The sequence below is a fragment of the Chelonoidis abingdonii genome, chromosome 17, assembly GCF_003597395.2.
Source record: "Chelonoidis abingdonii isolate Lonesome George chromosome 17, CheloAbing_2.0, whole genome shotgun sequence".
In the NCBI taxonomy this organism is placed as follows: Eukaryota; Metazoa; Chordata; order Testudines; family Testudinidae; genus Chelonoidis; species Chelonoidis abingdonii.
In genome coordinates, this window is record NC_133785.1 from 8,115,817 (window position 1) to 8,138,873 (window position 23,057).

The 23,057-nt window shown below is 49.1% G+C and overlaps 2 protein-coding genes across 24 annotated transcripts in view; one reads left to right on the plus strand and one right to left on the minus strand.

Moving 5' to 3' along the window:
• Positions 1–23,057, plus strand: part of NRXN2 (neurexin 2) — a 365,564-nt gene that overhangs the window by 171,686 nt on the left and 170,821 nt on the right. For all 23 annotated transcript variants that reach the window (XM_075073260.1, XM_032798089.2, XM_075073268.1 and 20 more), the window contains 2 exons: positions 12,716–12,877; positions 14,027–14,465. In XM_075073260.1, coding sequence (XP_074929361.1) covers positions 12,716–12,877; positions 14,027–14,465 — 601 coding nt within the window. The remainder of the gene's footprint in view (positions 1–12,715; positions 12,878–14,026; positions 14,466–23,057) is intronic.
• Positions 1–23,057, minus strand: part of SLC25A45 (solute carrier family 25 member 45) — a 386,904-nt gene that overhangs the window by 152,697 nt on the left and 211,150 nt on the right. The window lies entirely within an intron of this gene.

A 23,057-nucleotide genomic window follows, 5' to 3' on the forward strand; every position in this document is an offset into this window, starting at 1 on the left:
AATTTAATAAGCGTACTTTCTATGCCAACATCTAAGTCGTTGATGAAGATATTGAACAGAGCCGGTCCCAAAACAGACCCCTGTGGAACCCACTTGTTATACCTTTCCAGCAGGATTGGGAGCCATTAATAACTACTCTCTGAGTACGGTTATCCAGCCAATTATGTACCCACCTTATAGTAGCCCCATCTAAATTGTATTTGCTTAGTTTATTGATAAGGATATCATGTGAGACCGTATCAAATGCCTTACTAAAGTCTAGGTATACCACATCCACTGCTTCTCCCTTATCCACCAGACTCATTATCCTATCAAAGAAAGCTATCAGATTCCTCGAAGGCCACCTTGTCCCAGATATCATAATTTCTTTCCACTGGAGTTAGTTTACAGGAATGAAAGGCAGAGGCATGAAGTTGGCTATGAGGGCCACTTGTTTTGATAACACTGCACCGATTGCAAAGTTTGATGGTCAGCTTCCACCATGAATGGCTTAGTGGGATCTGGATGGACAAGGATGGATGCTGTGGTGAAATCTTTTTTAGCAGATCTATGGCAGGGTGGGCTTCTAAGGACCAGATGAACCTGGATCCTTTTCACAAAAGTATTGTCATCGGAGCGACCAGGCTAGAAAACCCCATTAGCTGTTGGTAAAAGTCGCCCAAGCCCTGGAATCACTGTATCTCTTGTGTGTCCTTTGGAAAAGCCCAGTTGGATACGGCTGCCACTTGCACGGGTCCATAGTTAGTCCCTTTGAGGAAACAATGTACCCAAGGAATTTGACTGTGCCCTGATCAAATTCACACTTCTTAAAGTTGGCATATAAGTTCTGGCAGAGTCTCTCTAGGGGCTTGTCTACACTTACCAGGGGATCGACACGTGGTGACTGATGAATCAGTGGTTGACTTAGCGAGTCTAGTGAAGACCCACTAAATCAACCACAGATCACTCACCCGATGACCCCTGTACTCCACCTGAATGAGAAGTGCAAAGGGAGTTGACTGGAGAGTGTCTCCCGTTGACATAGCGTAGTGTGGACCCTGCAATAAATAGATCTAAGTACGTCGACTTCAGCTATGTTATTCACGTAGCTAAAGTTGTGTAACTTAGATCGATCTTCTCCTGTTCTGTAGATGCAGTGTATATATTGGTTGTGGGGACCTGGATCTGCAGATGAAGGTCCTCAGAGGATGTCATCGAGGTAAATAATCACAAATTGGCCCAGCATGTCCCTAAAGATATTGTTAATGAAATGCTGGAAAGTCAGTGGAGCATTGCACAAGTCAAATGGCATAACCAACTACTCCAAGTGTCCATATTATGTGCAGAAGGCAGTCTTATATTCATTTCCTTCTTGAATCTGAACCGAGTTATGAGTTCCACAAAGGTCCAACCTAGTGAAGACCTTGGCAGAGCAAAGTCTTTCAGAGAGCTTGATGAGGGGTAAGGGCTACTGGTTCCAGATAGTAACATTGTTTAGTGCCCGGTAATCCACACAAGGCTGCAGGGAAACCATCCTTCTTATTCACAAAGAAAATTGAAGCCCCAGCTGGGGACATGGAGGGATGGATGAACCCCTTGTGCAGATTTTCTTGGTGATAGCTCTGGAGAACTTGTAACTCATGCGCTGAGGGAGAATAGATATGCCTGAAAGGTCCCTCTGCTCAGTCTAGAGGTCGGTCAGCAATATGCCAGCTTCCTTTTTGTTGTACTTGTCAGCTAAGTCTTGATATTTGATGGATACCGAGGCTATTGGGAAGGCAGTGGGGGTTGACTTGGCCTTGGCTACACTGGAGAGTTGCAGCGCTGGTAGTGGCTTTACAGTGCTGCAGCTTACTCCCCGTCCACACTGGCAAGGCACATACAGTGCTGTATCTCCCTTACAGCGCTGGTTGTACTCCACATGGGCGAGAGGAATAAAGAGAGCAGCGCTGGTGCTGCAGCGCTGGAGTGCCAGTGTAAACAGCGATTAATCTTACTACGCTGTAACTGACCTCCGGAATTTTCCCATAATGCTTTTAACTAAAGAACTCTCTTTGTTTTGTTATGATGCCTCTCTTTGTTTTGTTGTGAACTCGGGGCTCTGGCCCACGCTGCTTATCTAAAAAACAAACACAGCTACTGTTTGCTCAAGCAGAGGCAGGTAGGGAATGTCCACAGCTAGTGTTTGCTTGAGGAGAGAAACAGCAGGGTGGGGGAGTCCGTCAGAGCAGCTGCTTATCTGGTCTGAAGGCTATTTGCAGTTAAGAGTGAATGAGACGGGGTGAGGGAACCTGTCACAGTCCACCCCACCCCCATTCTTTTGAAAAGCACATTGCAGCCACTTGAACGCTGGGATAGCTTCCCATAATGCACCACTCCCAACACCGCTGCAAATGCTGCAAATGTGGCCACACTGCAGCGCTGGTAACTGTCAGTGTGGCCACACTGCAGTGCTTTCCCTGCACAGCTGTACGAAGACAGCTTTAATTCCCAGCGCTGTATAACTGCAAGTGTAGTCAAACCCTAAGTGGGCAGACTGGTGAGTGACTGGGTCCAAAGAAAGAAGTGAACCATCAACGGACTCTACCAAGTCAGGGGTAATTTTGCACTGGGTGGGGACATTATGCACTTAGGCAAATTCCAAGTCTCTGAAATTACCTGAGAAACTGCTGTACACTTGCACTTCCAGGTAAACCTCTGACATTGTGGGGTAGCATAGCTGGAGCAGGAGAAGTGGGTGTGTTAGGCACCAATTGTCCATCCAGAGTACTAGCAGAGAAATGTTTGTGCAAGGTACTAGAGTGAGAGGTAGAACCGCAACCTGAGTCTACAGGTTCTGCAAGATGAGACAGGAAGATGGCCTTAGCAAGATCCACCCCAGTAGTGGAACCTGTCCCTTCTCCATTTTTAAGTGGGCTACTCAAACTGGCATGGACCAGGGCATGAGCAGTCACATCTAGTAGTTGGAGCTATAGCAGTCAGACCTAGTGATTGCACTAGGGTTCAGAGCCAGAGTCAGGTCCCAGGCAAAGGAGCAGGACTGGAGTGGGACAGGAACAAGGCAGGATCAGGCCTGAAGCAAGGCTAGGGACAAGGCTTAGAACAAGGCATGCACAGGAGGAATCATAGGAGCAGATGTGTGTTGGTGGGGACTACAGTTCTGGTGCTTCTGTGTGTGGGAATAGGTGTGTTATGTGTGCAGGGTGAGTAGCTCTTGTGTGGGAGAATAACTGTGGTGCGTGTGTGTGAGTGGGTAGAAATAGCTATGGTGTGCCTGCGAGGAAATAGCTCTGGGGTATGTGTGTGTGCAGGCGGAATCTCTCTGCTGTGTGGATGTTTGGAGGGATAGCTCATGTGTGCATGTGAATGTGAGAAGTAACTCATTTAGTGGGGAAATGTCTGTGAGTGTAGTTCTGGTGTGTGGAGGAGGAGAATTCTAGTGAATGTTTGATGGGAAAGCTCTGGTTTGTTTGTGTATGGGGCTCTGTTGTGTGCAAAGGGGAGAGCTTTGGTGTGTGTTGGGGATACTGTGTTGTGACTCAGGGGAGAGCCCTGGCCCATGTGTATTGATGGGAGTTTCAGTGTATATGCACAGCAAAGGAGAGCTCTGGGGTGTGTGTGTGTGAGTGTGTTTTTTTGAAAGAGAGAGACCTATTGCATGTGTGTGGAGGGATAGCTAATGTAGGTGTTGCGGGGGAGACCTCTGCTGTGGAAGGGGAAGCTAGCTCTGCTATATGTGTGAGGGAGGAGTCCTTGAGGGGTTGGAGGGGCGTGTGTGTATATGTGTGTGTCGATGGCTCTGGGGTGTGTGTGTGTGTGTGAGGGAGGGTTTTGGAGTGTGTGTGGAAGGGGGATAGCTCTGGTGTGTGTGTGTGTGTGTGAGAGAAAGAGAGAAGTGTGTGGAGAAGAGGGCTATCTCTGGTTTGTGTGGGGAAGGCCAGGTGTGTATGTTTGTATGTGTGAGCTCTAGGATGTATGTGAGGGAGGGCTCTGGTGTGTGTGGGAGGAGGGTTCTGGGGTTGTAGTACAACCCACACTCTTGTTTACCGATCACACAGGTGCTCCCGTTACAAACCACCCCCCAGCCAGCCCACTCCATTTCCATCATTTTAACCCCGCCTTCTCCCTCTCTCGTGCATGCCTCAGCCTGCAATCTCTTTCTTTCTCTCTCTGTGCCCCCCGTTGGTCCATGACCCTCCCTTGAAACCTCCAAACCTGTCTAACATGCACGGCTCTGGCTATCGCTCATTCTGCCTTTCTGCCCTGCATGGCCCTCTCTCTCTCTCCATCCGAGTCTCTTTCTCTTCGCCAATTTCTCTCTTTGATGATTAATTAATTAATTAACCAAGAGCCATGATTAATGCCAGCTGATAATTAACTCCTGTGGTACTAATACTGTGCTAATAAAGATTGTCTTACTGTTCCTACTAACTGCCATTTTTCTGTCTGAACTTTTAAGTTTGTCCGAGGAAAACAGATCCCCAAATTATTTTACTAATGCAAAACATCCCCACTCCCTTTCCCACAGGGGCGCTCTGTCCTATACGGGGCCTGTCTGAACTGGGATCCCTCCTTTTAGATTAGCTTTTTAGTGGGGGCAGTTTGTCCGCAGATGAGATTTTTGGTTTTTTAACTAACAGATTTCTAGCCTGGCTCTGACAGGGGAGTGGTGTCTAGTGGTTAGAGCAATGAGATTGGGGGAAAGCTGGGAGGCAGAACTCCTGGGTTCTGTACCCAGCTCTTGCAGGGAAATGGGGTTGAGTGGGTTAGAGTGTGCAAGATGTGGGGTTGGGAGCCAGGACTTCTGCCTTCTATCCCCAGCTCTCAGTGGGGAGTGGGATCTGGTGGTCAGAACAGGATAGGGTTGGGAGTCAGGATGCCTGGGTTCTATGGCCAGCTCTTGTAAGGAAGTGGGTCCAGTGTGTTAGAGCTGGGGGGAATGGATTAGGAGTCACAGCTTCTGAGTTCTATCATTGGCTCTGGGTGGGGAGTGGGAGCTGGTGGTTAGAGTAGGAAGGGCTGGGAGTCAGGATTCCTGGGTTCTATTTCCAGCTCTGGGAGGAAACTGGGTAGGAAACTAGTAATAAAAGCAGAGGAAGCTGGGAACTCCTGTTTTATTCCCAGCTGTAGGGGGGTGGGGGGGAGGCTGTCATCTGTCTGTCCCTGACTCGCTCCGTCAGGGAGCTCCCTCTGCTGTTTTCACCCTGGGGCTTGTAGCCAGGTCAGGATCCAAGAATGACTTCAGCTGCTGCATATTCTGTTAGCTGGAATGTCATAGGTCTTGTCTGAGTGTCGCCTCCATGTGGTGATGTGGGTCTTCATTGGCCTGTGCTTAATGGAGTGCTTAACGGAGCCTCTTCCAACCACACGGTCAGCCTGTCTAGCAACTTAAGGGACAGTTCCACCCCAAGGCTTTAGCCTTTGACAGCACGACTTGGGGAAGGGCACTGTTTACAAGGAGGGACCCCAGGTTGGACTTTACGCCTTCCTGCCCTTCCCTCCCCCTTCCTATTCTAACTTCTTTTGCATGTCGTTGTACTGACCAATACTAATGTGACCCCCCCACAGCCTCCCCTCCCCCCATCCCCTGCTTTATGGGGAAGAGGAAATCAACCAATTGAAAGGAGTTTAACAAACCACAATCCCCCATCCCCAAATCCCTCACCATAACCTCTCACCCATGCACTCCCCCTGGGTATCAAGAAACAGTCCCCCAACAAACAGCTCCCAAACAAAGAAAAACACAACTAGTCCTACTGGCCACCTTTGTAGTCCCCCCAATAAACACAATGGTTCCTCCAGGCCAGAGCCCTCATATGCACAAGATTTGATGGGTTGAAACAAGAATTGGAAGGGATGGGGTACAAAATGCAGCCCCATCCTGTCTCCCCCAAATCTCATGACACGGGGTTAACAATTTCTGCTAGGGTTGTTGTGGTACCTATATACCAGGGGAAAATACTTGCAGGAGAGACTGACTTACCTCATTCCACTGCATCAGAGATCAAGCCTGGATCAGAACCAGTACCCAAAGCAGTGGGGTGGACTTTGGATCTGAACTAGACCCAACACTGTGATCTGGTTAGCGAGCATTGTGGGGCAAAGCCCCAACATGTGCTGCAAGGGGTTGCTGCAGCATTGGGCTTCACGTCCTCCCGCGGCAAACAGGATGGATATGCAGGGCATCAGGGAGGGCTGGTGGGGGTAACAGAGGATTTATCTGTGTACTGATACACCCTTGGTGTGCGTGTGTGTGTGTGTACTACCACTGGAATAGGATCCGAACAGCTTGTATAGCATGTGTGTGTGTGTGTGTGTGTATGTGTGTGCATACTGTCCCCTACTGGATAGGTTCAGAAATGCCTGTGTGTGGTTGTATATGCTGCTTCATAGTGAATATAGAGGGAGTTCTGATTTTGTTCTGGGTAGTGTGTGTGTGTGTGTGTGAGAGAGAGAGAGAGAGAGAGAGAGAGAACACTCTCTGTGTAAGTACTACCCCTATTGGATAGGATCAGAACTGCCTATGTGTGCATGTGTACACTGCTCAATCCTGGGATAGAATGAGGACTGCCTCTAAGTTTGGTGGTCTTCTGCTCCTCCTAGACAGGAGCAGATTGGCCTCTGTGTGTGTGTGTGTATATACTGCTCATTAATGTATTGTTCAGGAGTGTCTGTATGTGTATTTGTGTCCTTTTCAATACTGCATAAACGGAGGACTACCTGTATGTGTGATGCTCCCTGCTAGATAGGATCAGAAATGTATGTATGAGCATACATGCATATGTACTGCTCTCTACTGGAGACGATCATAACTGTGTGTGCGTGTGTACTGCACCTCATTGAACAGGCTCAGAACTGCCTGAGTGTGTGTATACTGTTCCATACTGTACAGAATCAGAAGTGTGTGTGTGTACATGCATGTGTGCATGCACATATACTGCCCCCTATTGGACAAGATCAGAACTGCCTCTGTGTCTGCATGTGTGTGTACTGCTCCATACTGTGTATAATCAGAACTGCCTGTCTTTAGGCATGCTTGTATGTACTGCCCCATACTAGAAATGATCAGAAGTGTGTGCACGTGCATGCATGTGATGCTTCCTACTAGATAGGATCAGAAGTGCGTGTACGCAAATGGATGTGTACTGCCTCCAACTGGAGATGACCATAATTCTCTGTGTATGTACTGCCCCCTGCGGAACAGAATCAGAACAGCGTGTGTGTGTGTGTGTGTGTGTGTGTGTGTGTGTGTGTGTGTGTGTAAGAGAGAGAGAGACTATAGAATCAGAACTGCGTATATGCGTGTGCTAATGTGTGTTGCCCCATCCTGGACATGATCAGAACTGCCTCAGTGTGTATGTGTGCATTACTCCCTACTAGACGAGTTCAGAAGTGTGCATGTGTTCATGTATGCCTATTGCCCCCTGTGTCAGATATTCATCATAATTGCTTGAGTAAGTGTGTGTATTACCCCCTACTAGATAGGATTAGAACAACCTGTGAGTGTGTGTGTGTGAGAGAAAGAGATTGAAAGAGAGGCCTGGTCTACACTACGCGTTTAAACCGAATTTAGCAGCGTTAAACCGATTTAACCCTCCACCCGTCCACACAACGAAGCCCTTTATATCGATATAAAGGGCTCTTTAAACCGATTTCTGTACTCCTCCCCGATGAGGGGCGTAGCGTTGAAATCGGTATTGCCATGTCGATGGTGTATTGTGGCTACAAATCGATGGTATTGCCTCGCGGGCGGCGATAATCACAGCGTGCACCAATTGTGACCTCTCTGAAAGGCCAATTGAACTCGGATGCACTGCAACGGTAGATAGACAGAAAAATCCCCCGACTACTTGATTAGCATTCCTGTTTTGCCAGCGTGGCCGCTGATGACAGTCATGGCGGCGATGCATCCACATCCAAAAAGAGCTCAGCACGGACGTCAAGGCAGAGACACTGGAATTGATATGCTGTAATGGGCGAGACAAAGTCTGTTCTCATCAGAAGCTCCCTACAGAAACAAATGCAAAGCATTGAAAAAATCTCCAAGGCTAATATACAAGGTCCACAGCACGTGCTGTATGACCAGCATAAACAAGGAAGCCAAAGATCAAATGAACGCTCATAATGGAGGGGAGTGGGTACGTGAGGACTCCAGCTATCCAACACGTACCACTGCAGTCTCGAAAAGCATTTGGCATTCTTGGCTGAGCTCCCAATGCCGAAAGGGTCAAAAAACATTTTCCCGGTGTTTCACAGGGTGTATGTCATCAATTTACATCGTCTCCCCCCCTGAAAGAAATGGGTGAAAGAAAAGTGTTCATCGCCTTTTTTCACATGGTCCAAGCCTGCTATGTCATATACTGATGTCGCTGGTAGACGGGGTGCGCAGGCTGAACACCAGCATAACCCTTTCCGTGGCAGACGGACAATTGAATGTTCCATCGTCACAATCACAGTGAGTGCCCTGATGGCCTCAGGTGAGAGTCAGTCAGGGCGCCTGGGAAAGATGGAAAGTGACTCAGGTCATTCCTGACGATTGGTAAAATGGGGCTGGTAACTGTCGCTCATCGATAGACAACCTGGAGGTCGTGAGCTTCTATAGCAGCCGCCCTCACCCTTTCATGTCTAAAAAGAAAGATCGTACTGCTGGACATATCATAAGAGCGGAAGCTGCGACTTGCTCTCACCGCCCCCAACCTTTAATGTCCTGCCTGGATACTATCATAGCAGTTGGAGGCTTCCGCCCCATATTTATTCATAAAAGTCAGTTTTCTAATGTCTGCATTCTTTATCTAATTCATCAACAAATATGGGGGAACCTGCACTCGGTAGCCCCAGGAGGTGGGGGAGGAGGAAGGCATGGTGGGGATGTTGCAGGGACCCCTAGAAGCATGAGCTCATCCTTTCGCTGGAGCTCTGCTCTGAGTCCAGCGCTGTGCTCTTGGTTCCTAGTACTTCCCATATCTATGAAGGACTTGACTCTATTGACAAAACTAAGAATAGGGAAATACGGGGAGAGTCTCATTTTTAGACAAAACATAAAGAAGGGAATGACCCGGGGAGTCATTCCCATTTTTGTCCATGCACCCCCGGCCGACCTCAGCGAGGCCAGCCAGGAGCATCCATGACAGCAGCAGACGGTACAAAACGACTGATAACCATCATCTTATCACCAATTTACAATGGCAGACGGTGCAGTAGGGATGGCAACCGTCTTTGCTACCTTGCAAAGGCAAATGAATGCTGCTGTGTAGCACTGCAGTACTGCATCTGTCAGCAGCATCCAGTACACATACAGTGACAGTGACAAGGCAAAACGGGCTCCATGGTTGCCATGCTATGGTGTTTGCCAGGGCAATCCAGGGAAAAAGGGCGCGAAATGATTGTCCGCTGTTGCTTTCACGGAGGAAGGATTGAGTGATGACATTTACCCAGAATCACCCGCGACACTGTTTTTGCATTGGGATCTCAGCCCAGAATTCCAATGGACGTGGGAGACTGCAGGCACTATGGGATAGCTACGGGATAGCTACCCACAGTGCAACGCTCCGGAAATCGACGCTAGCCTTGGTACATGGATGCACACCGCCAAATTAATGTGCTTCGTGTGGCCGCGTGCACTCAACTCTATACAATCTGTTTTACAAAACCGGTTTATGTAAAATCGGAATAATCTCGTAGTGTAGACATACCCAGAGAAAACGAAAACTGTCCCCTACAGGACAGAATGAGAATTTCTTGTCTCTATGTGTATGGACTGCTCCTGGATACCTAGGATCACAGCTCTGTGTGTATGTGTGCGTGCGTGCAAGCAAGCAGTGCCCTCTACTGGTCAGGATGAGATATACCTATCTTTCCGCACACTGCAGAAGGCTCAGAACTGCCTTCTCTTACCCCAGTCTATCCCACTCTGAACAACCATTACCTTCAGATTATCTGATACCTTCTCTCCCTGTATCCTGCCTGTGGGCTGGCTATTACCTTTCCACAGTCTCCCACTGACCAAGTGTTTCTCCCTTCCTACTTCTCTCCTGGCCGAGCCATCACACACACACACGCGCGCGCATGCGCGCACGCACGCCCTGTTACTGCTTCCCCACAGGCCATCTGTTACCTCCCTCTAACCCCTGTTAACTTCCCCCAGAACAGCTGTTACCCCAACTTCTGTACTCTCCACATACCAATTGTTACCAACCCTCTCCATACAACTTTATCACAGAACAGCTGTTCTCTACACCCATACCACAGTGGCCATTGCTGCCATAGCCTCCTCCTGGAACACCTGTTCCCCATGTCTCCTCCCAAAGCAGCAGTTACCCACCGTCCTGCCCGAGATTGGCTGCTACTCCCCTACCCACAGCCCGCTCAGGGAACAGCGGTTATCACCTTAACCACCAAATACTCACTGAATGGCCATTCCCCCTCCAACAGCCTCCTCACAGAATGGCAATTCCACCCCCTGACAGCCTCCTCACAGGACAGCCATTCCTATCCCCCCACCCCTGGCCTCCTCACACAATGGCCATTCACCTCCAACACCTTGCTCACTGAATGGCTATTTCTTGGTCCCCCGCCTTCTCACAGAATGGCTATTCTGCCCCCTGACAGTCTCCTCACAGAACAGCCATTCTGCTCCTCTGCCCCCCGCCCAACCTCCTCACACACCGGCCATTCCTCACCCACCTACTCACTGAATGGCCATTACCCCTCAAACAGCCTTCTCACTAAATGGCTATTTTTCTCCCCAGCCTCTTCACAGAATGGCCATCCACCCCTCACAGCCTCCCCAGAGAACGGCCATTCCCCCTCCTCCCCCAGCCTCCTCAGACAAAAAGGCCATTAACCCTCCAAAATCCTCCTCACAGAATGGCCATTTCCCCCCTCACAGCCTCATCAGAGAACAGCCATTCCCCCTCCTCTCCCAGCCTTCTCAGACAAAAAGGCCATTAACTCTCCAAAATCCTCTTCATAGAATGGCCACACACACCCCTCCCACACACACAGAGTGGACATTCCCCCTCCAACAGCCTCCTCAGAGAACGGCCATTCCCCCTCCTACCCCAGCCTCATCACACAACGCCCATTCCCCCCCTGCCTCCTCACAGAACAGCCAACCCCCCCCACCCCCGCATCATCCTTACAGACTGGCCATTCTCCCTCCACCAGCCTCCTCACACAACTGCATTTCCACCCCCACCCCTTGCAGTCTCTCGACTGAACAGCCATTTCCCTCTCCAAACAGCCCTCGCCCACAGAATGGCCATTCACTCCTTCCAGCCTCTCAGTGAACGCCTATTACCCCTCCACTAGGCGTCTCGCTACACTAAATGGCCATTTACCTTGTCAGCCTCCTACAGAATGGCCATTCCCACCTCACAGCCTCCTCAGAGAATGGCCATTCCCCTTTCCCCCAGCCTCCTTACAGAACGGCCATTTCCTGGCCCCTCAGCCTCCTCTATGGAGAACGGCCATTTCCCCTCCTCCCCCAGCCTCCTTCAGAGAACGGCCATTCTCCCCCCCACAGCCTACCTTACAGAACGGCCATCCCCTCCCCCCTGCGCTTCCATTGGCCAGTCCCTTCCCCCCAGCCTCTCACACACATGGCCTATCCCCCCCCCCCCCCCCCGCCCTCCTCACATAACGGCCATTCCTCTTCCCTCACCCTCCTCACTGAACGGCCATTCCCCAATTTTCCCCAGCCTCCTTACTGATCAGCCATTTCCCCACGTCCCCCACATCCTCATCAAACGGCCATTTTCCCTCCCCCCCCAGCCTCCTCACACAATGGCCATTCCACCTCCAACAGCCTCCTCACAGAACGGCCATTTCCCCTCCTCCCCAGCCTCCTCACACAATGGGCATTCATTCAACTTCCTCCCCTCAGCCTCCTCACTAGCAGCCATTACCCCTCCCCACAGATGTGCCTGTACCCCCATCTTTTCTTGGAGCTGCCATTACGCCCAGTGTGTCAGAGGTCCCAACTGCCCAAACTAAGGCAGGGGAGATGTCATACTCCCTAGGCCAACCAGGGTGGACAGTGGGAGGTCCTGGCTTGGTTTTAGGGCAACACTGTCAGCTTTGCACCCCAACCTGGACCTCGGTGAGGAGCTGCAGCTGTGGTGAGTGGGGTGTAGCTGAGGGTGGGTGGGGTTGGAGGGCAGATTGAGATGGGATATATGGCGCTTATCCATCACCCAACAGGTCTAGCTGCCTGTAATATCACTAACCCCCCTGGCAGGGCTAGTGACAGGCCATCCAAACTCTTCCCAGCCCCCCACCAAATCTTGTGCAGACCCTTCCCAACAAATCTGTGACAATCCCCTCCCCAGCCCTCTTCCTCCATTAAATCTTGTGAACCACCCTCCCTTGGTCAAATCTTATGTTCCCCCTTTTCTAGCCCCTCCATCAATTTTTGTCCACTCCCCCATTTCAGCCCATCAAATATTGTGAACAACCCCATTGCAATCCCCCTCCCACATAAAATGTATGCCGCCTCTTTCAAGCCACCATAAAATTTTATTCAACTCTCCCTTTCCCCAAGCCCCAAATACTGGCATTCCTCCAAAGAGACAACCAGACATAAAAATGGCTTAGCCACCTCTCCCCTCATCACCCCCCAGCCCCTCACCAGCCACAGGCGGTTAATATTCTGTTGTCTGCTTGTTTCCACCCCCTCCTGCACCCCTCCCCCTTCCCTGCCACTGCCCCACCCCACCCCTGCAATTATGACGGACAGGTGACCATTTCTGTGGATGGTATCCTGACAACAACGGGCTACACACAGGAGGATTATACCATGCTGGGCTCAGATGACTTTTTCTACATTGGGGGCAGCCCCAACACAGCTGACCTGCCGGGGTCCCCAGTCAGCAATAACTTCATGGGGTGCCTCAAGGATGTGAGTATGCAATGACATGCAGCTGCTTCTGTGGCTGGGTGAAGTGTCTATCTCTATGGGGATCCCTTGACCAGCGCTGTGATGCAGCCACCTATGGGGTGGGGTGCAAGGACTGTTTAACATCTCATAGCAACACTGCCCAAAAGTTTAGGGCAGGAAGTGCAGGAGTATCTCTTGTCAGCGGCAACTGAGGAGCATTCTCGTATGATCCTTGTTTGGGGGCTGGCAGGGATGGAATTTGGTGTGTGATGTAGACAATAGGAACTGGAAGGAGACCCAGGAAACTCATTACACATAGCAGCCATCAGGTAGGAACAGCTCTAGATCAGTAGTCTCCAAAGTGAGGTGTGCACACCCCACGGCAGGGGTCCCTAATGCGGTGCCCGTGGGTGCCATGGTGCCCGTGGGGGCATCTAAATGCGCCTGCGTCCTGACCAGCAGTCGAGCATCGGCCGAAATGCCACCGAATTTCTGTGGCATTCTGGCAGCAACGCCTCTCGATGACGCCGCTTACCACCGACAAGCGATGTCATCGAGAGGTGTCGCCGCCGAATTTCTATGGCATTTCTGTAGCAACGTCTCTTGATGACGCCACTTGCCGCCGACAAGCGACATCATCTAAAGGTGTCGCCGCCGAAATGCCACAGAAATTCGGCGGCATTTCGGCAGATGCTCGACCACCACCACGGTCCTTCGTCTGGCAGGTGCCAGACCAAAAGGTTGGGGACCACTGCCCCAGGGAGTGCACAACAGAATCCTTGGGGGTGCGCGGCAGGAGGAGCACGTTTTCTTTTTTCTTTTTGCTTTGGCAGTTCAGGTGGGAGTCCGAGTGTTTGTTTTTTTTGTTGTTGTTTTTTTTTTGCTTCGTTGCGGCAGGGGGTGCGTGCTCAAAAATTTTTTACTGATAGGGGTGCGCGATCAAAAAAGTTTGGAGACCACTGCTCTAGATCACTGTTTACTTGAAGCCAGATTGGAACTGGCTTTTCCCCTAGAGGGAAAAGACCTTGTATTCCACCCCCTACCTCCCTGCAAGCTAGCCAATCTCCCTACCCCTTGAGCCAGCTAGCAGGTTCCTGCTGGGGGCCAGATCGAAGTTGGCACCCCCTAAAGGACAAAGGCCTCGTATCCCACTGCAGCTCTCCCCACCAGGTCGTGTACAAGAACAATGACTTCAAGCTGGAGCTGTCACGCCTGGCAAAGGAGGGCGACCCCAAGATGAAGATCAATGGAGACTTGGTGTTCCGCTGTGAGAATGTGGCAGCGCTGGACCCAGTCACCTTTGAGTCACCCGAGGCCTACATCTCCCTGCCCAAGTGGAACACCAAGAAGACTGGCTCCATCTCCTTTGACTTCCGCACCACTGAGCCCAACGGGCTGCTGCTCTTCAGCCATGGGCGCCTGCAGCCCCCACGGGAGGGCCGTGCTGAGCGTCCACACAAGGCTGACTACTTTGCCATGGAGCTGCTGGACGGCCACCTTTACCTGCTGCTGGACATGGGCTCTGGCGGCATCAAGATGCGGGCCAGCAACAAGAAGGTCAATGACGGCGAGTGGTGCCACGTGGACTTCCAGCGTGATGGGCGTAAAGGTGAGAGGGCTCCCCTGCCCTGCTTGCAACACCCCAGCCTCTGGGGAACCCCATGCTCACCTCTGTCCCCTCATCCCCAGCCTATTGATGGAGACCCATGTCCCACCTCTGCCTATTGATGGAGACCCATGTCCCCCTGTGCCCTGGCTGCCTGGAACTCTGCCCACCCACAGGGAGTGCCATGCCACCTCTGCCCTCCAGATTGTGCCTGCAAGTCAACTGCCTGCAGGGGCCCCTTCTGCCTAGAACAGAGACCCCATGTGCTCACATCTACACCCACCCGTGAGGAGCCCCTAGCTGGGATGTCTGGAGTTGTGCAGCAATGTGACATGGTCATGGTGCCACATGGTGGCTCTGCTGTGCATTGGGGGCTGTAGGGGCTGTAGTTAGGCTTTGGATGAGGGCCAGCAGGTGAGGTGTCGGGGGCAGGAACGGGGGACTGCTGAGTCACAGAGCTCAGTGGTGGCACTCAGGCTGAATTGTGCTTTGCACTTCGGGGTCATGGAGCAAATTTGATCCTATTATAGTCCTTGCTCAAGGACCTGCCCAATAGAGAGCCCAGAGCTGTCTGCCCCCCACACACCTTTTTTCTCCCTCACTGCTGATTGGCATACTGAATTGGCTGCTCATTAGCTGCTTATTAGAGAGGTGAGAAAATAGGCCCAGGAGTGACAGGAAACAAGAGACAGAGAAGCATCTCCTACAGCTCCCCATAAGTGGAGTAGAGGGAGGGAGAGACAGAGATAGATGCAGTGCTGCCCCCTGCTGGTTCAAATATCTGAAAGCCTGTCTAAATCATTATGCATTCTCATTTTGGCCATATGTATATGCACAGTACTTTCCTGAAAGGGACATGTCAGCACTGTCCCTATGTGCATATTAGCTCCCTCTGTGTATGTGTGCATTTATGTTCAACCTGTGGAACTCTTTGCCAGAGGATGTTGTGAAGGCTAAAACTATAACAGGCTTCAAAAAAGAACTAGCTAACTTCATGGAGGATGGGTCCATCAATGGCTATTACCCAGGATGGGCAGGGATGGTGTCCCAACCCGTTTGCCAGAAGCTGGGAATGGTCCAGAAGAGATGAATCACTTGATGGATTACCTGTTCTAGTCTTCCCTCAGGGGCACCTGGCATTGGCCACTATCGGAAGACAAGATACTGGGCTAGGTGGACCTTTGGTCTGACCCAGTATGGCCGTTCTTATGTTTATGCATGTGCATGTATGTGTGAGAATCGTGCATGTCTGAGTGAGCGTGTGTGAATTAGTGTGTGTGTGCAGGGCCACCCAAGGGGGGGGAAATGGGGCAATTTGCCCAAGGCCCCGGGCTCCGCAGGGCCCCCCACAAGAGTATAGTATTCTATAATATTGCAACTTTTTTTATGGAAGGGGCCCCCGAAATTGCTTTGCCCCAGATCCCCTGAATCCTCTGGGCAGCCCTGTGTGTGTGCATGAATGCATAGGGATGTGTAAATCATTGTGTGAGTGCATGTGTGTGAATTGTGTGTGAGAGCATGTGTGTGAATCAGTGCATATGTATGGTTGCATGTATGTATTGTGACCTTGTTTTGATCCAAGTAGTAAGCCAAAAATTTAATCTTGAAGTTGTTCTAGTTAGAAGGAGAAAGTGGTGCTGGATGCAAACCTGTTTATTTACAAAGAATGGGAAAAGTTCTGTTTCTCTGAACAAGGCAGGAATCAAACAGAGAGCTTCTTTGCTCATAGCTCCAAGCTCCTCTGTAGCCAGCACTAAGCCCAACAGCTCTCCCTCTCTTAACTTTTCCCAAGGGCTATGCTCCCAGTGCTTTTGTGACTCCATGTGGTGTTTCCTTGCTGCCTTTTCCTTTCCTTCCTCTGGTCTTTCTGCCTCTCTCTCACAAAGATACACACCTCTACAAAGCAACAGCCAGTGAAACCTGTCCATCCATGTGTGCCTTTGTTTTGAGCAGTAACAACCTGTGTTTTGGTTGGAGGGCCCTACTGTTTCAGCCGCCTGGGTCACTAAAATATCTATAATGGCTTCTTATAACTATCTTAAATGAAGGGTGGTGTTTCCGCTGAATAGTAACAGCCAGGTTTATCCAGAGCCTGAAAACACCCCTCATCTTATCTTCACCAATCACCTTGATGGAGTCCAAAATAGTGACATCCTGAGCAACCCATCCCAGATAGAAAGAAAAGTAACTATTTAACAAATTATGTATGATACAAGCTTAACTATTTATAGACTCTCATAGACTCTAGGACTAGAAGGGACCTCTAGAGGTCATCAAGTCCAGTCCCCTGCCCTCACAGCAGGACCAAATACTGTCTAGACCATCCCTGAGAGACATTTATCTAACCTACTCTTAAATATCTCCAGAGATGGAGATTCTACAACCTCCCTAGGCAATTTATTCCAGTGTTTAACCACCCTGACAGTTAGGAAGTTTTTCCTAATGTCCAGCCTAAATCTCCCTTGCTGCAGTTTAAGCCCATTGCTTTTTGTTCTATCATTAGAGGCTAAGGTGAACAAGTTTTCTCCCTGCTCCTGATGACACCCTTTTTACATAGTTACAGTGTCTTTCTGTCTGGATATTTCACGTAACCAACACAAAACAATTTTACTTCCATCCAAATCTTCTTGGAGCTTTTCTTTCCCTGTCCCATTTCCTTTCAGCCACAGCCAGGCAGGGCCGGCGCTACCATTTAGGCGACCTAGGCAACGGCCTAGGGTTCCAGAATTTGGGGGGGGGGGGCGCTATTTTGCCGGGGGGGCGGCACGCGGGTCCTGTGGACCTACTGCAGTCATGCCGGCGGACGATCCGCTGCTGGAAAGGCTCCGGTGGAGCTGCCACAGTCATTTCAGCGGACGGCGCGCTGGTCTAAAGGCTCCGGTGGACCTACCGCAGTCATGCCTGCAGCAGGTCCACCAGAGCCTTTAGACCAGCTGACCGCCCGCTGAAATGACTGTGGCAGCTCCACCGGAGCTTTTCCAGCAGCGGACCGTCTGCCGGCATGACTGCAGTAGGTCCACCGGACCCGCGGGGGGCGGCGAAATGGCCATCCGCCTAGGGCGTCAGAAACCCTGGCGCCGCTCCTGCAGCCAGGAGTTCCTTTTGAGTGGTGCAGTAATTTCACTCCAGAGAACTTAAACTTTTGCTGTAATAAGCAATCACGCTCTCAAGTCCTTGATGTTGTTGTGTCGATACTGCCCCCGATCTGTAAGCACTAATATTTGTGTTAATATGAAAGGTCTTTTGAATCACTGGCAGTCCAAGATAGGAGCAGTCACAAGAGCCTGTTTGAACTCTGAAAATGCTCTGCTGACCACTGAAATGATTTCCCTTTCTCTTCCAACCTATGCAGCATTTTTGCAATATTGGCAAACCCACAAATAAACCTTCTATAATAGGAGCAGAGTCTGACAAAACTCTGCACATCTGTGAATGTCTGGGAAGTTTGCCAGTTCTGCACAGCCTCAATTTTCGGTTTGTCAGTGAAAATTCTCTCCTCCCTGATTGTGTGCCCAAGAGAGATTACTTTTTTTGAAACAGCTCACATTTCTTTGGGTTCCATTTCAGATTGGTATCCTTCAGCTTACCACAGACCATTTGTAGATGTATCAGTTCCTGTTCAAAAGTTTTAGCATGCACTAGGATATCATCTAGGTGTAACAGACAGGCTGAGAGAGACATGCCGTGTCACTCCCTCTCCATTAGCCTCTCAAATGTGGTTGGTGCACTGCATAAGCTGACAGCCATCCCTTTTAATTGCCACCGGCCTTGTCCTGTGGTGAAATCTGTCTTTTCCCTGTCCTTTAGATCCTCTGCCACTTGCCAATACCCACTTTTAAGATTTAGTGTGGAAAACCCAGATTGAACCTGCCGTGCCACCCAGAGTATCATCTGTTCATGGTAGTTGATAAGAATCTTTAAAGTGACTTCATTTAGTTTTCTATAGGCCACACACAATCAGGTGCTGTCATCTTTTTTCTTAATCAGCACTGTGAGTGAAACCCAAGGAATGGTTAAAGGGTCAGTTATGTCTTCCACATTTCTCCCCTCTTTGTTATTGGTAGCCAGTGAGATGGCCGTTTAGCGGGTCATTTTCCCCCGTTTCAATCTTGTGCTGGATTAGTGCAGTACAGTCTGTATCTTTGTTGGATGAGGAGAAAAACTCCTGATTCCTAGCTAGAAAGTCTCTCAGACTGTTCTGCTGCTTTTCATTTAAATGTATGGCACTGCACTGGAACAAGTCTAATAGAAACTCTGGGAGCTCACCTTACCCCCATCCCCAGTAGTTTTCTTCTATACCAGCAATTACTAGATCCACTGGTTCTTTAAGTGATGGTCCCTGTGGAACACAGATTGGGACCACACATCTCAAAGAACCTCTAGTTATAGGTAAGTAACCTCTCTTCACATTTTGCTGCTGTGGTTCCCTTTGTTATTATTTACTGCTTGTCAGAAACATGTAGCAGAGGAACAGACCTCCATTCCTAATTCAGCTCCACAAGAGCCTTAGCAGCTAATATTCTGAGACCCTGGGTCTCAAAACAGGTTTTAGCTACCCCCCATCTTTCTTTGCTGGAAAGCTACCACAGCATGTAACTGTTATAATGGTTTCTCCCCCTAGGGGCAGGATGACTCCTTCACTGCAGACTAATTGCCTACAAATCATCTGTCTCACCTGAGCCAAGTATTTAAAGGGAATTTCCACAGACTGACACTTTTCCTGGCATGTATTACACAGTTATTAGCCATAAAAAAATCCAAACTGATGATTAGCTCATCCACTATCTTGTCTATCTGGACTTTTTACTCAAATTTAAGAAGTCCAACTTTGAAACCTAATTTTCAGACAGGTGCATGTTCAACCCCCCTCATCCTGCCATTTGGGACTAATGAGGCAGATCAGATTATTGATCTCCTATTCCTAGCCTTTTTAGCATGTCTGATCTAATAACTATTATGTTTGTGCCAGTGTCAGTCACCTCAATGCATTTCACAGCTCCTATTATACACTTAATAGCCAATTTCTATTGTTGTTTAACTGCCCAGATCTAAACAAAAACTGTGGGGCTGATCCTTGTACCCCCAGGCTTTGCCCTTCCAGCATGGTGTCTCCCTGTTTACTGAAGTGGGTGAGGAACTTTCACTAGGCATCGATGATGCTTTGTCCTGGCCTGCTTTTTTTAATAGCCAGATTTTTCACAGTGCAAACATTTAACTGAACCGCTTCCCTTAATTTTTATGTTATTGCTAATTTCTCTTGTTTTACAAAGTGAATTTATCACTTTTCCTGATCATTCCAAAACATCATGAACCAGATAAGAATCCCTTTTTCCACCATGTTTATTAGACACAGCTGTACTTACAGGGCTCCCGGTGATCAGCTTCCATCTTCCTCACTAGGCGAGCAGTTGCTTCCTATTTTGGTGAGCTGCTGCAAGGAAAGATTCAAGTTCTGTTGTAAATTCCACAGTTCTTGGACTATCTTTGGCCTCTTTTCACTGATCTTTATCTGCAAGTCCAAGTTCAGCTGAGCATCTGCAAATTGATCTGTTCCCAATTTATCTTGGAAGTCCTTTTCAGTATCTAGATATGCCAGGAACATGAGACTTTTCAGGACCTTTGACAATTGAGGTGTGGTATCCTCTTTCCTGCTCAAAGGCTCTGTCTCCACTAGTGAGCTTACAGTGGCACAGCTGTACCAATGCAGCTGCACTGGTATAAGATGGCTTATGTAGCCGCTCCATGTCGGAAGGAGAGAGCTCTCCCATCGACATAATAAAACCACCTCAACAAGTGGTGGTATCTGTGTCAGCGGGAGAAACTCTCCCACCGACATGGCACTGTGCACACTACCACTTATGCTGGCAAAACTTATGTTGTTCAGGGAGGTGTTTTTTTCATACCCTGGAGCAACATAAGTTTTGCTGACATAAGTGGTAATGTAGACATGAACTAACTCTTGGCTGTGCCTTGGACACATTGCATTTAAAAATAAGGGACTATTTTCTTAGCATCCTCCCAATATTATCATTATTAATAATAATAATAAAAAATAAATAGGAGTCACATTCATGGGGGTATTTCTTGCTGCTTTTCGCAGCACTCAGCAACTCCCAATCTTATTGTACTGAGGTGAAAAAAATAAGGGACATCCCTTGTAATAAGGGACAGTTGGCAACCCTACTTGGACATCTCAGAATGATGGCTGGCTTCAGTGGTGGAATCTCCATCCTTAGAGGTGTTTAAGGCCCAGCTTGACAAAGCCCTGGTTGGGATGATTTAATTGGGGTTGGTCCTGCTTTGAGCACGGGGTTGGACTAGATGGCCTCCTGAGGTCTCTTCCAACCCTAATCTTCTATGATTCAAGCCACATATCAAGGGATTGTATCAGATCTGGACAACTCAGTTTGTTTTCTGGGGCTGAGTTCTGTAGCACTATCAGAACTGGGTCACTCAGGCTGGCTACTAGAGCCCCCCCCCCTTCCCCGTTTTTGTCCATCTCAACCATTCGTATGATGTTGAACTGAGCCAAATAAGCCAGGCAGTAAGTTTTTCCATCAAAGATAGTGAGTGGGTATCATGGATCCACAGGTCTTGTGTTCTGAACAACTCTGGAACTGTCTTTGGTAGGAACCCTTCAGTGTGCCAGACTCCCCCATAGGGTCTCACTTTTTTACCAGGGTAAACCACTTGGCTTCACTGCCTCCTTCGACCAAATCTCAGAGCCTTCACCACCCCTGCTTTACACCATGAGCTCCCTTCAGTGAGTCCACCTGAGTTGGACACCTCAGAGATACTTGTACACCCAAAGGGAGCAATGCACTCACATCTTCAGCATCTGCAGTGACTCTTGGCCAACGTTATTACACAACATAGAAAGTCCTTGGTTAGCATAGAGAAAATAAAGTTACAGCATGGTCCATTTGGGTTAGCCCAGGGCCCCATCAAGTGATGTGTCCTCCCCTCTTGGTCCCACTCTGTCCCCCTTTGTCCAAGTTCCTGAGCCAGTCCCACCTGCCTCCTCTTCAGTCCATTGTTGGCTAACTGGTCAAATGCGGCTGGCTTCTTGTTGAGAGTGGACCATCCATGGTTGTTAGTTGGTAGGTAGCAAATGTCCTGGGGGTTGGCTTTGCTGTTGTCTTCACAGACTCTCTAATTACATGGGCCCAAACTTGAGACAGCTAGACATCAGCCACATCTGTCTGGCAGCCTGCCTGAGAGTAAACAGCCCTTTTTCACCCCTAGGTGACAATGCAGCCTACAGGGGAAACAGAGGCACGCACAGTATTCATACAAAATATTTACAGAACATTCCCATTCCATCACTGTGGGGTTTTGCATTATTGAGCTGAGACAATCGAATCTCTTCTATATGATTCTCTGGGGGTTACAAACAAGGTAGAAAACCCTTGTAAATGTCTGGTCTTACCCACTTCTACTGACTGGCCCAGTTCTACATCCAGCCTCTGATTTCCACTGTGGCCCATGTCCTTTTGATTTCCTTCTCAAGGTGATTTCTCAGTTCCCTAAGTCCTTGCTGCAGCTCATTCTGTTAGCAAGTTGGCTAAAGCTTCCCTGGCCTCACTTATTTAATGGAAAACTTTCTGGTCTGTGGCAGTCAAGTTGCTGGTCACCTCGTTAATCCATCTGGCCATTCCAGTCTGGGAGTGTTGCAGCTGGGCTTCCCAGTCTGGCCGAGCGCTTTGTAACTATTGCCTCAACAAAGATTTCCTCTTCGCCTACAAGTCGTCTCCCAGCCCTTTCTGGGAAACCTCCAGATGCTGCTTTAATTCTTTTTGTAATGCCTCCAGCACTTGTTTTAGATCTTGTTTTAATTCCTTTTAAAAAGTCTCCAGTGCTTGTTTTAGATCTTTGTTTTAAATCATTTTGGCCAGCTTTGAATTCTGTGAGTACCTCCATCATTTGTTCCATCTTGGTTCAAAAGAAAGACCAGCTGACAGTTTCTCTTCTTGGAAACTGGATCCTGCCCCTGATACCAGTGTTACCCCTTTTTTACCTGAGAAATTAACTAAAAATTCAGTACACACCTAGTTGTTCCAGTTAGTAGGAGGAATTGGTGGTGGAGTCAGGTATCTATGATGCAATCCTGTTTATTTTCAAGGAATGTACAAAGTCCTGTTTCTCTGAGCAAGGCAGGAATCCAACAACAGGAGACAGTTTCTTTGCTCGCAGCTCCAATCCCCTTTCTAGCCAGCACTTGGAGCAAAAGTTCTCTGTCTTGGCTTCTTCTCAAGTCCCATTTGCAGTGCTTGCTGCCTTCTCTCCAGTCTTCTGGTTTTTCTGCCTCCACACACACACCTCCACAAAGCAACAGCCAGTGAAACCCCTTACCCACGTGTGCTTTGCATTTGTCTTTGTTTTGGGCAGTGACTCTGCCTGTGTTTGGGATGGAGACCACTCATTTCAGCTGCTTGTTCCTTAGAGTTTAAAGCCAGAAGAGACCATTAGAACAATCAGTCTGACCTCTTGATAGCTGCAGCTATTAAATTCCACTCAAATACCCCTCTGTCGAGCCAAGTGACTTCAGTTAAACCAAAGCATTTCAGTCCTCAGGATACTAATCTGTTGTGAGCC